Source organism: Salarias fasciatus, chromosome 10, assembly GCF_902148845.1.
Source record: "Salarias fasciatus chromosome 10, fSalaFa1.1, whole genome shotgun sequence".
Taxonomy (NCBI): domain Eukaryota; kingdom Metazoa; phylum Chordata; class Actinopteri; order Blenniiformes; family Blenniidae; genus Salarias; species Salarias fasciatus.
In genome coordinates this window covers 2,049,459-2,061,691 of record NC_043754.1, presented here as the reverse complement: position 1 = coordinate 2,061,691, position 12,233 = coordinate 2,049,459, and the positions used below count along the sequence as shown (strand labels likewise).

At 51.5% G+C, this 12,233-nt stretch overlaps 1 protein-coding gene across 5 annotated transcripts in view; it reads left to right on the top strand.

The window, feature by feature from the left end:
* robo3 (roundabout, axon guidance receptor, homolog 3 (Drosophila)) overlaps positions 1-12,233 on the top strand; it is a 79,014-nt gene that overhangs the window by 62,154 nt on the left and 4,627 nt on the right. For 3 of the 5 annotated variants that reach the window (XM_030100900.1, XM_030100899.1, XM_030100897.1), the window contains 12 exons: positions 186-267; positions 2,873-3,041; positions 4,838-5,004; positions 5,125-5,246; positions 5,709-5,925; positions 7,533-7,657; positions 8,274-8,457; positions 8,666-8,905; positions 9,605-9,644; positions 9,725-9,864; positions 10,941-11,210; positions 11,384-11,534. In XM_030100900.1, the coding sequence (XP_029956760.1) occupies positions 186-267; positions 2,873-3,041; positions 4,838-5,004; positions 5,125-5,246; positions 5,709-5,925; positions 7,533-7,657; positions 8,274-8,457; positions 8,666-8,905; positions 9,605-9,644; positions 9,725-9,864; positions 10,941-11,210; positions 11,384-11,534 (1,907 nt within the window). The remainder of the gene's footprint in view (positions 1-185; positions 268-2,872; positions 3,042-4,837; positions 5,005-5,124; positions 5,247-5,708; positions 5,926-7,532; positions 7,658-8,273; positions 8,458-8,665; positions 8,906-9,604; positions 9,645-9,724; positions 9,865-10,940; positions 11,211-11,383; positions 11,535-12,233) is intronic. The other 2 variants (XM_030100901.1, XM_030100898.1) reach the window with 1 other exon arrangement.

Sequence of the window (12,233 nt, the reverse complement as noted above, 5' to 3'; positions counted from 1 at the left end):
GCTCACTATTCTGAGCACAAACATTCTGCTCTCAGAGATATGGCATTTAGTCTCAATCACTGCTAATGGATGCATTACCGTGGTCTCTCTCTCTCTCTCTCACACACACACACACACACACACACACACACACACACACACACACACTGTGCTCTCATTAATGATGCACGCTCTGCTGTTGCCAGGAGACGGACTCCGGAGTGTACACCTGCCTGGCTTCCAGCTCCAGCGGGGAGACGAGTTGGAGTGGAGTGCTCACAGTCAAAGGTAAACTGTCTCTGTGTGATTTAAACACATGCAAATGGAGTCTGAGTGAAGAGGCTGCAAACCGCCGCACCAGAGCAGAGATCTTCCAGCTCGCTTCAGACGGAGAGGCCAGGAGCAAACTTCAGCGCAACAACGATCCTCCGTCTCTGTTCAGTAACACCAGCCACGCTCAGTATCCTCAAACCCAAAATCTCTTAGATGTTTTCACTTGTTCCACAGAACGTTCACACATTTCATCTCTCACACACAGTTTCAGTCTCCAGGCCCGAACAACACGATGAACGTTCTCCTTCCAGCTGAAGCAGAGACCAGCAGCCTCAGTCCCAACGCCGAACTGTCCTCACACAGGCACACCTCTGCAGCCGTCTTTCATCTGGGACTGCAGACATGTCTTTCTTCTATTTTAAGTTTCACTTTAGGAGCTCTTTCTGCTTCTTCCTCTCACTCTGTCACATCTGATAAGTACAGGCGAGGCAGGAAAAGCCTCCCGTCACCCACAGTTAACGCTGTTTTCTTTTCCTAAAAGCAGAAATGAATCTTCCAACACACACTTCCCTTTAAAAGCCCTTCCTCTGTTCATGACTGTTGAGCCGTTCAGATCCGATCCAGTCCAGAACTTCACCCTGCTGGTGCTGCTGCTGTTGCTGCTGCCGGCATTGCTGGTGTTGTTATTGATGGTGTTGTTGCTGGTACTACTTCCTGTGTTGCTGGTGCTGATACTGGTTTTACTGCCGGTGTTGCTGGTGTTGTTGCTGATATTACTACTGTTGCTGGTGTGGTTGTTGGAATCACTGCTGGTGTTACTGCTGGTGCTGATGGTTTTGTTTTTATTTGTATTCTGTGTTTATTATGATCTCCATTAGCTGTACTAAGTACAGCTAAGCTTCCTGGAGTCATCACCACGAGACAATACAGCATCCTCCTCACATACAGCATTTTTACACCAGTTTAACAAAAATAACAAACAACAATTCCCCTTTTCCTCCCACGCTCCCCGCATCCACGCCCATTCACACACACACACACACACATGAAAAACAATGAAAAGGGAGTGAAGTTCTGCACATTTCACCAGCATGTTGATGTGCGTTACACCCTCCAGACCTGAAAATAGAACCCAGATCCTACTGCTACTCCTGTAGTACAACAGATACCTAAATCATGTATCAATATTACTACAACTGCAAATACGTATGACATTACATTGTAAGAAGATGCCTTTTGAAAAAGATTTTGAACTGACATTTTCTGTTTGCATTCATGATACGTCTTGGTAAACTGTTCCAGGCTGCCATGGCTCCGTACATAACGGTGTTTTTCCCATGACTTGTTTTCACTGTGGCTAATTCAGATCTGCCTTCTGTAGCATGTCTGGTCTCATGATGGTGTACTCCACAACTGAAGTGTAATGCTTGATAAAGTACAGTTGGCAATTCCGTTGTAATAATATTTCTTGTCAAATCCAGCAGTGAAGCTGTAAATCTTGAATCTTTAGCCAAGACAGAGCATCATGCATCCCGTTCACATGAGTTCTGAGTTGACATTGGAGAGCTCGACGCGCTGCTCTGTTTTGCACTATTTGAAAAGCCATCAGGTCGGATTCAGGAGCTCAAGACCAGACTTCAGAACAATAATCTAACTGCGACAGTACAAACGAGAACACCTTCGAACCACTGAGAGACTCCTGCCCATCTCATGTACGACTGTCTGAATATGTTTAGACCGCGACAGTTTGTCATTTATAAGTATTCCAAGAAGTTTGGTCTCTTGTACCTGCTCAGCATTGACATCTTTAATGTTGCTGGAATTACTGCTGCCGTTACTTCTGCTGCTGCTGGTGCTGCTGGTGTTGTTGCTGGTGTTGTTGGTGTTGTTTCTGGTGCTGCTGGGGATTGTGTTCTTGCTGGTGTTGCAGATGTTGCTGGTGTTGTTGGTGTTGTTTCTGGTTTACTGCTGGTGTTGCCGATGTTGCTGCTGCTGCTGTTCCTTGTGTTGTTGGTGTTGTTTCTGGTGTTGCTGCTGTTCCGTGTGTGGTTGCTGGTGCTGCTGGTGATTGTGTTCTTGCTGGCGTTGCGGATGTTGTTGGTGTTGCTAGTTTTGTTACTCCTGTTATTTCTGGTGTTGCTGGAGCTGCGGCTTTCAGCTGCTCGTACAGCTGTGTGTAGTTGTGTGTATGTGTGTGTGCTGGATGCAGGGTGTCTGAGCGGGAGGAGATCAGTAAAGGTGAAGTCGTGCTGATTCCCTCGACTCCGGCGGCGGCTGACTGATCCTCCAGCCGCTCCGCTGCCGCTCAGAGCAGCCCATCAGTTTAAGTGCTCTGTGGGCTTTGCCCTTTCTATTTTCTCTACAACTCATCAGGCATTAGTACATAAAATATTTTGCGCAGCAGAGCTTCATTAGTGACATTAAGTGAAAGAGTAACGACTTAACAAGCCGCTCTGATGAGGCCGGGGTTTGTTATTTGACTATTAGCGCTGTAATTGTTAGCCAAGATCTAATGGAGCACTTGTGAAGTCTGTTTGAAGCGAGCGGCTCAGCCTGCAGCGGCGGGGATGTGGGGATGACTCAGACTGAACCGCCCGTCTCCTTCACCTGCCCTCCGCAGACAGCGCCGAAGCCTCGGTGGCCCAGACGGCCGAGCCCTTCCAGCTGCCCGGCCCGCCGCACAAGCCCATCGTCACCGACGTGTCCAAGAACAGCGTGTCCCTGACCTGGCAGCCCAACGCCCACGAGGGGGGCGCCGCCGTCACCTCCTACATCATCGAGGCCTTCAGGTGGGTCCGGTCTGGCTTTGAAGGGCTGAGTCCTCAGGTCCTCCAGTCAGCCGTGGGGGGGGTCAGTGGGTCGGGGGATGAAGACGGACGGCATTAAAAGGCAATGTGTCCGTCCAATTGGATCAGGAAGAGGACATCGACTGTTTAATCCGATCCAGACGTCCTCGGCGTCTCTGAGGAAGACAGAGCGAATGTTTGGGAGGCGGCTGTGGGGGGCCTGCCGGGGTGTTTGCAATAAGAGCCGGTGGCCCGAGGTGCTGGCGTTTGTTTGTCGGAGCTGAGAGACGAGCCAGGCTTAGCATCGCGCGTGCGTGCGTGCATGCGTGCATGCGTGCGTGCGTGTGTGTGAAAACTGTATGTACTGTGTGATAGTCTTTCTATTCACCGGTGAAGCTGCTTTCCTGTTGTTTCTGAGGCGTCAGTGAACTCCTCCTCAGCACCTCTTCCACTGTTACTTTGGATTGCGCGCGCACACACACACACACGCACACACACACACACACACACACACACACGCACACACACGGAGGAGATGATATGATTGCAGCTCGGCTCTGCAGCAGGCTCACCGCTCACTCCCCTCCGCACCATAAGGGGAAAGTCGAAAAGTGTCAAACAAACGGACGAGGAGGCCTGCCGCTCTGCCAGGGAGGCGATAAATCCGGGCAGGAGGCCGAGGCGGGGGGGGGGGGGGGGGGCTGTGTTTGGGATAACGTGTCGGGGGGAGTGAGTGCCACAAGGCCAAGAACGGAGCCTGGCGTTCTGCTGGCAGCTCCGTTCCATTATTCATCGGGACTGCAGACGCCACGGTTTGGACGAGGTCTTTCTGGAGAGCAGGAACTGGTGTGAAGCGGGACGCTTCGCTCACGTCTGCTGTTGTTTACCAGATTAGAAATATTGGAGGAAGCCAGACGTAGAGGGCGCCATCACCTCCACCGAACAGCGTTCTGTACCTTCTCCAGCTCTGGAACATAAAGTCGGGTTTTATCATTTGCTGCAGTAACTTTCATGTTGTTCTGATCTCCCAGTGGCTCCTGAGGCCGGTCAGGCGGACCAAAGGGCCTCGTGTGGCTCCTGGGATCCACATCCAGCATGACTGGGTTGACCTGAGTCAACCTGATCTCCCATCAGGCATCAAGACTTTAACATGAAGTGAAGCAGAAGCCAAATTCCCACAAAACCTTTCTTGATTGTTTTTCTCAGCGTTACAACATAATCCTCATGCTTTGGCATCACATATTTGTTTTGTTTGTTTTTTCGCATCATTTGCCAAAGAATCAAAGTTAGTCCAGCAGTCAGGAGAGACGTTCAGCCGCCGCCAAAATAAAACAGTCCCGGAGCCCGGCTGTGCCGCTCCGCTGAGCGACGATCTGAGTTCATCACATCCTCATTTGCATTCATGCGCTCATCTGTGCTGCCCAGAAGGCATCAGATCGGAGACAGAGACGAGTCCATCGAGATGCGTCCACATGTCAGTCTCCTGAAAGGACATCAGAGCAGCAGACCTCGCTTCAGTTTTCCTTCAAATTGTAAATCGGTTCCTCTCCTGCCGTCATCGCTCAGGATGAAAACAGAGAAATGGTCCTGAGAGCAGACTGGAAATAAACATGTGGCCGTTATGTAAGAGCAGGTGATCACATGGTGGCGCTGCAGCTTCATTTATTATTGACAAGAACGGACTCAATGCAAACATAGCGTGTGTCCTGTAGAACAGGATAGATTTTCCATATGAGTCCCTGGAGGAGGATCTTCTAACCTGTGAACCTGAACATGTTTCTTCCTGTTTGTCCAACCAGCCAATCAGCAGGCAGCACGTGGCAGACGGTGGCCGACATGGTGAGGATGGAGACGCACACCATCACTGGTCTGCTGCCCAACACCATCTACCTGTTCATCGTCCGAGCCGTCAACGCGTACGGCCTGAGCGACCCCAGCCCCATCTCCGAGCCCGTCAGGACCCAGGGTGTGTGTGCAGTGTGTGTGTGTGTGTGTGTGTGTGTGTGGGTGTGTGTGCAGTGTGTGTGTGTGTGTGTATGAGAGAGTCCTGCTCTCAGCTGGACTAACCGTCCCCGTTGCTCCTCAGACGTCAGTCCCACCGGTCAGGGCGTGGACCACCGGCAGGTCCAGAGGGAGCTGGGAGAGGTGGCGGTGCAGCTCCAGGACCCGCTGACCCTGAGCCCGGCCTCCATCCGGGTGTCCTGGACCGTGAGTGACCCTCTGCTGCTTCCACTTCTCCTCCTTTACCTCTTTTATACCAAGACGAATCAGGCGCCAGTTCGGTGCTGAACTGGTTTCTCGCAGGATCTTTTTGTTCTTCCACTGACGAGAAGCCGCTGCGTTACTGTAAAGCGTCGGTGCGTCGCTGCATCCATTATATATCACGCCAAAGTGCTCTTAATGCACATGAAGCCACCGTGGCTCACTGCCAGACTTCTCTCCTCCTCACGGGAGATCCGGGTTCAGGACCCGGTCACGTCAGCAGTCGTTCAAACTGTGTTTTAAAGACAGTTTTGTTTGTTCTTGCGTGTGCTTCACCGTTTACCCAACAACCCCCGATAGTCTTTGTTAGCTTCTTGATTCAGTGGAGGAGCTGGAGGCTCCGTCCTCGCTCCGAGAGGCTCCCTCCACCCTGACCTCCGTCCCCTCTCTGTCCCGGATGTCCCCCAGGTGGACCGCCAGTCCCAGTACGTGCAGGGCTACCGGCTCTTCTACCGGCCCAGCGGGGGGTCCTGGCTCCTGCAGGACATCAACTCCCCCTCCGAGCGCAGCACCGTGCTCACCGGCCTGCTCAAGGGCTCCGAGTACGAGGTCAAGATCCGGCCCTACTTCGATGAGTTCCAGGGGAAGGACAGCCGGACGCTGCTGGTTCGAACCCCGGAAGAAGGTACCGGAGCAGCCGGGGCGGCGCCAGGCGGCCGGCCGGCTCCTCTTTGACTCTTCATTACCCTGAGCGACTCCACAGGAGTCTCAGCACTCTTATCTCTTTTTAGGGTTAATTTTATGTCCTCTGCAATTTAGGTTCATTTATATTGATCGCCATTTTTCATTAAATCCTGCTTCCACTCGCGCGGCCTCGGTTGATCCAAATTCTAGATTAAAAGCAGTTTTTTTGCCGTCAGCTCTGAGAGATGAGCCGACTCGCCACAAAAAATAGAAACATCATTAACCTCAATAAACCTTCATTTCCTGCTCCGGCTGGCTGCTTTGCGTGGTTTATGTGCTCTTCTCTCTTATTTGCTGGAAACTAATAAACCCAGGATGTCAGACTGTCCCGAGGTTTGTGCTGTACAGAAGCAGAGTCGCAGTCAGACGTCCTCATTCAGAGAGCGTGAAGGAAACGCCGCCAGGCGGCGAGGATTCAGTATCAGGTATCAGTGGCCGGTACGACTCCGGGCAGTTCCCACAGGAAACTGAGTCGTGGTGATTATGATCGGCTGTTCAGGCAGGATGAACCCGAGCGAGCCTGAAGCTTCTGGAACAAAGAGCCGAGATGAAGATCAGCAGGTTTAGACTCTTCAACCAGCTCGTCTTCCTACCAGAACCCAGTGAGGGAGGAGAGGACTTTCCTGGAGATGTCAGACCGTCGTGGTCCAGGTTCAGGTTTCACCCTCCTGGTGACGCGTTTTAGCTGTAATCCTGCTCAGAACCAGAGGAACCTCAGCGTCAGGCGGTGGATTCTGTTTAGACGTCACAGTACCGTCGCTTTGACCGTGGTTGTGTTGAATACCTGGACGACTGTATCTGAATGACTGCCTGGAGGACTGTGCCTGAACAACTATACCTAGAAGACTGTGCCTGGACGACTGTGTCTGGATGATTTGGGCTGGACGACTGTACCTTAATTACTGTGTCTAAATGACCATACCTGGATGACAGTGTCTGAACGACTGTGCCTGGATGACAATGTCTGGACGATGGTACCTGGATGACTGCCTGAACGATTGTGTCTGAACGACTGTACCTGGACCACTGTGCCTGGACAACTGCTTCTCAATGACTGTACCTGGATAATAATAGCTGGATGACTGTACCTGGATGACTGTACCTGGATGACTGTGTCTGAATGACTGTGCCTGAATAACAGTAGCTGGACGACTGTACCTGGGTGACTGTGAATGAAGGACTGTACCTGGACGACGCCCCTCTGTCACCACGTACATCCCGCTTGTTGAGACCCTGGAACTGAATCACAGACCTGGTTCTGGGACTCTGTGGAGACTCTGAGGTGGAAGTGTGTATCGTTCCTTCTCTTCTCAACAAGCAGCAGGTTCTGCTGTGGATCGTTGTAAAGTTACACCCAGAAGTTAGAACCCTGATTACAGCAGCGGTTCTCTATTTTCCAGATCAATCCTTCCATCGCTCTGCGGTTCATTCGATGGATTCAACATCAGCTGACTGTAGGCTGTGAAATGCTCAGCTCTCTGTCTGTGTTTGTAAATCCTCCCGCTGTTGTTGTGGTGTTGAGGGAGTAACACTCGTCCCTCCTGCCAGTCCCCAGCGCTCCACCCAGGGCCGTGACGGTGGCAACAGTGAAGCTGAGCAACGGCTCCGGCATCAGCGTCTCCTGGGAGCCTCCGCCCAGCGACATGCAGAACGGCATCATCCAGGAGTACAGGGTACACACACACACACACACACACACACACACAGTGTGCTAAATAAAACACAGCGTCTCTCTGTAAAGTGACTCCAGCTGGTTGATTCAGTCTGAATGATCAGATTAAAGCTTGATGAACAAAAGATCAATAAATAAAACATTGATGGTTTTAAATCCAGAGAATAGAGACGGTTCAGATGGATCAGTAGGAATCTCTCCTCAGCTCTGAATCTTATTTTATTTGCAATATATTGTTATTTGTTATAGTTATTATAATCTAATTTGATGTAATCAAGCGTATTGATTATTTATCTGTTTTACTGTCTTGTTTTTCCTCAATATTTTTATTTATTTTTTTGACTGTTGTTAAACTGATGTCAGCTGGTTGAAGTGATGTTAAGAAGCTTTCAGTCCATATTGTGCTGCGTGTCTGGATGCAATGCTTCATTTGAGGCCTGTTCCTTCATATTCTTGTTCCTTCCTCTTCCTCTTCCTCTTCCTTCCTGTTCCTTCCTCTTCCTCTTCCTCTTCCTCTTCCTCTTCCTCTTCCTCTTCCTTCCTGTTCCTTCCTCTTCCTCTTCCTGTCCCCTCCTTCCTGTCCTTGCTCTCATCCCGTCGTCTCTGTGGACGGACAGGTTTGGTGCGTGGGCAGCGGCGGGGACAACCAGACCCGGTACTACATCAACCGGACGGTGGACGGGAACACGCTGTCCACGCTGCTGAAGGGGCTGCTGCCCGGCCTGCTGTACCAGGTGGAGGTGGCGGCGGTGACCGGCGCCGGCGTGGGGACGCGCAGCCCGCCGGCGTCCGTCCTCATCAGTGAGTCTGAAGCTTCTGCCGTGTTGGATCTGTTCATCTGTCCCTGATCAGTGAGAAGATGAGAAGTTTGTGTTTCCTGCGTTCAGCCTCAGTCAGACTCATTGATCCACGGTTTCATCACCGCTATCCGGATTTAAAGCCATAAACGTGTCGAACAGGTAGATCATGACCTCCAGCTCCATCTCTTTCGTTGCCCCTCCCCCCTCAGAGCCGCCAGCCGAGCAGCCCTCGGTGGCGGGGAGCGGCGGCGGCGAGGCCGACGGCGAGGAGAGCAGCGTCAGCCTGGCGGAGCAGATCACCGACGTGGTGAAGCAGCCGGCCTTCATCGCCGGCATCGGCGGCGCCTGCTGGGTCATCCTGATGGGCTTCAGCGTCTGGATCTACTGCCGCCGCAAGAAGAGGAAGGAGCTGAGCCACTACACCGCCTCCTTCGCCTACACGCCGGCAGGTCAGCGGGGGGGCGGGGGGGGCGGCCTGGGGGGGTCCGGACCAGAGGAGACCTTCAGTCTGTCACCTGTGGAGCCAGAAACCAGAGCCTCGCTGCTCTGAGAGGAAACTGTTCAGAAAATGGCAAAAAGGATGAAAACTGCTTCAATAGATGACTTGAAAGATACTGAAAAGCTAAAATGGCACAAAAAAAGGCTGTCATGCCTCAAATCTGAGCAAAATGTTAGAAAAGAAAAACAGCTAGAAGTGCTGAAGGAAGGGAAACATTTCTAAAGGAGTAAAAATAGCTTGAAAAGATCAAGTTTCTGGAGGAAAAACAGGTCGAATAGCTGAATCAGATCAAAACACCAAGAGAGGAAAACAACTGGAAGAGTCCAAACTAAGAAAACACTGAACACAATCATACAAAAGAAATCCATGAATCTGCCTGAAACATCTTAGAAGCTGTAGAAGCTGAAGCGTCTGCAGACAGACAGAAGCTGAAACTTGAACTCTGACCTCACCTAAAAGCCTCAGAACGTCTGGAGGTTTAATTCAGATCTGATCTGTTTCTGGTTTGTCACCAAACTCCTCCTCTGGTCTTCAAGGTCACAGATGTGACGTTTTTCTGGTTTTTCTTCAGTTCTCTTGATGACGATAGAATCTAGAACCCTGAAAACCCGACTCATCGTCCTAACCTTCTGTTCTCCGTCTGCTTCAGTTGGTTTTCCTCACGGAGAAGCGTCGGGCCTCAATGGAAGGTAAGACGCGCTCTCATTCTCCTTCCCTTCCTTCTTCCGACCTCCGACCTCCCTCGCCCTGACGCCTGCTGTCCCAGCAGGCCCGGCGTTCTCGGGGGGAACATGGGGAACTACCCCTGGCTGGCCGACTCCTGGCCCACCACCAACCTGGTGCACAGCGGGAAGGAGGCGGTGAGCTGCTGCACGGCCAACCACGACACGGCGGAGAGGTACTACAACGGTAAGAGCCGCGCCGCGCCCGGAAGCTTCCGGAAGCTCCGGAGAACAGACGAGCGTCAGGTCACGGTGTTCCTTCCCCTGCCAGGTTCTGGTTTGGTTCTCTGTGTCAGTGTCGCTCTGTTATTCCAGGACTCGTCTCAAATTCAGTCAGTTTTTAACCATGAAGTCTTCTATTGATTGTCTTTAAAGTCCTGCAGAACACTCGGTCTATTGATGGATCCATGAAGCTACAATCAGACGCTCCGCAATGCGGAAGTATAACCTCCCATGAAAAAACCCGACACTGCAAAATGATTCACGATCTGTTCACATTATGAGCTGGGACGATATATCCTCAAATAATAAATTGATTTATGGTAGAACAACGACACGTATTCATTTAATTCAACTTTCTTTATGTAAATACAACACAGCTGTGTCCAACACAGAAAACACAGTTTCACATGAGCAAGTAGTGGAAAAACAGAAAAACCCACTTTAACAGGGAAAAACCTGCAGAACCAGACTCAGAGGAGACTTTCTGCTGCTGTGGTTGGAGGGAGAGGATAGAAGGACAGGAAAGAAGAGGACAGACAGACAGATGACAGGGACAGATTCATATAGATCATCGTCCTGCACGGTGCCGTAAATCATGATCTGAGATGGAACATTTGATAATCTAATGTGATGATTGATCACTGGACGTCCTTCATGACAGAACAAGAAAACACATGACGCTCTGACACTTTATGATACTTCATGATGGAACACATGAAAATGACACAACGTGACACAATATGATACAATGTGATACAAAATGACACAATACAACACAATATGACACAATGTGATACAATGTGATACAAAATGACACAATACAACACAATATGACACAGTATGATACAATATGACACAATGTGATACAATGTGATACAAAATGACACAATACAACACAATATGACACAGTGTGATACAAATCTCCTCTTCCTCCTCCTCCTCTTCCTCCTCCTCCTCCTCCTCCTCCTCCTCCTCCTCTTCCTCCTCCTCCTCCTCCTCCTCCTCCTCCTCCTCCTCTTCCTCCTCTTCCTCCCCCTGTAGAGGCTGGCATCTCCAACTACCTGACCCAGACAGAGAAGTACAGCATGGGGGGCTCCACCGAGGGTCCGATCTACAGCACCATCGACGCCACCAGTGAGGACCTGCACAGCTTCACCTACGCCCAGCACAGCTCCACCGCGCCGTACGCCTCCACCTCCATCATGCCGTTCAGCGCCGGCCCCCCGGCCGCAGAGCAGGCGGAGGACGGGCACTGGATCAGCCAGCCCGGGCCCTCGGGGGCCCAGTACGCCCAGCCGGACCGCTGCAGTGGTGAGGAGGGCGCCGGGGCTCCGCCCAGTGTCAGGAGGACGTTTCAAATATGGGCTCCAGATTTACTGAGTTTATCACTTTTATTATTGTATTTCTGTATTTGCACCCTGTCTCACCCTGTCTCACCCCGTCTCACCCCGTCTCACCCCGTCCCTCCCCCGTCCCCGTCCCTCCAGGGAAGCCCAAGCCGAAGGTGATGGGGAAGGCGGTGAAGACCCCGTCCCTGACCTGGATGGAGGCGTTGCCCCCCCCTCCACCCATCGGGGAGCTGGAGCAGAGCGAGCCGGACCAGCTGCTCCCGGACCACCGGGACATGGACATCGGGTGAGCCTCGTTCCCTACACTCACTGTCGTGTGTCCCAACCTGAGGCTTGGGACCCCCGCGAGGGACCGGCAGAATTCAGCCAGAGGGCCGGTGGCTGGGGGTCATGTTCTGGGTGGAGCTCTGCTTTATGCTCTTGACTTCCTGTCCTCCATTATTGACGAATCCGAGTGTTTCTGACCTGACGAGCGACAGCAGCCGGAGACGCTGCAGGAGACGCTGCAGGAGACGCTGCAGGAGACGCTGCAGGAGACGCTGCTGCTGCGAAGGAGGAAGTATTTAACGCCCATACTGACCGCTGGAGGATTTCTGACACAAAACAAAAATGGCTGACTGCACAAGTTTAGAAGCAAAAAGTCATTATTGTCACAGAGAAAGCCTGTTACCGCAGCGCCCCCGTATGGCAGAAACAGACAGCTGAACGATGACGTGACGCTTTAGTTCTGAACAGGCGGGAGGCGGAAAACCGTAATGAGTGTAAAGACGAGTGGATCCAACCACATCAGCTTATAGAGGACTGAAGGAAATGACTTCTAGAAGCCATGAATGCTGCAGCGACTGGCACCAGAACTGCAGTTTATTCATGTTTCAAGTAGCAGATCAATAAAAATACAATCTGCAGCAGTTTTGACAGTTTAGATATTTCAATGGAAAATCAAGAAAATGATGAGCAGAAGAAAAAAACAGATCATTGAAGAAAA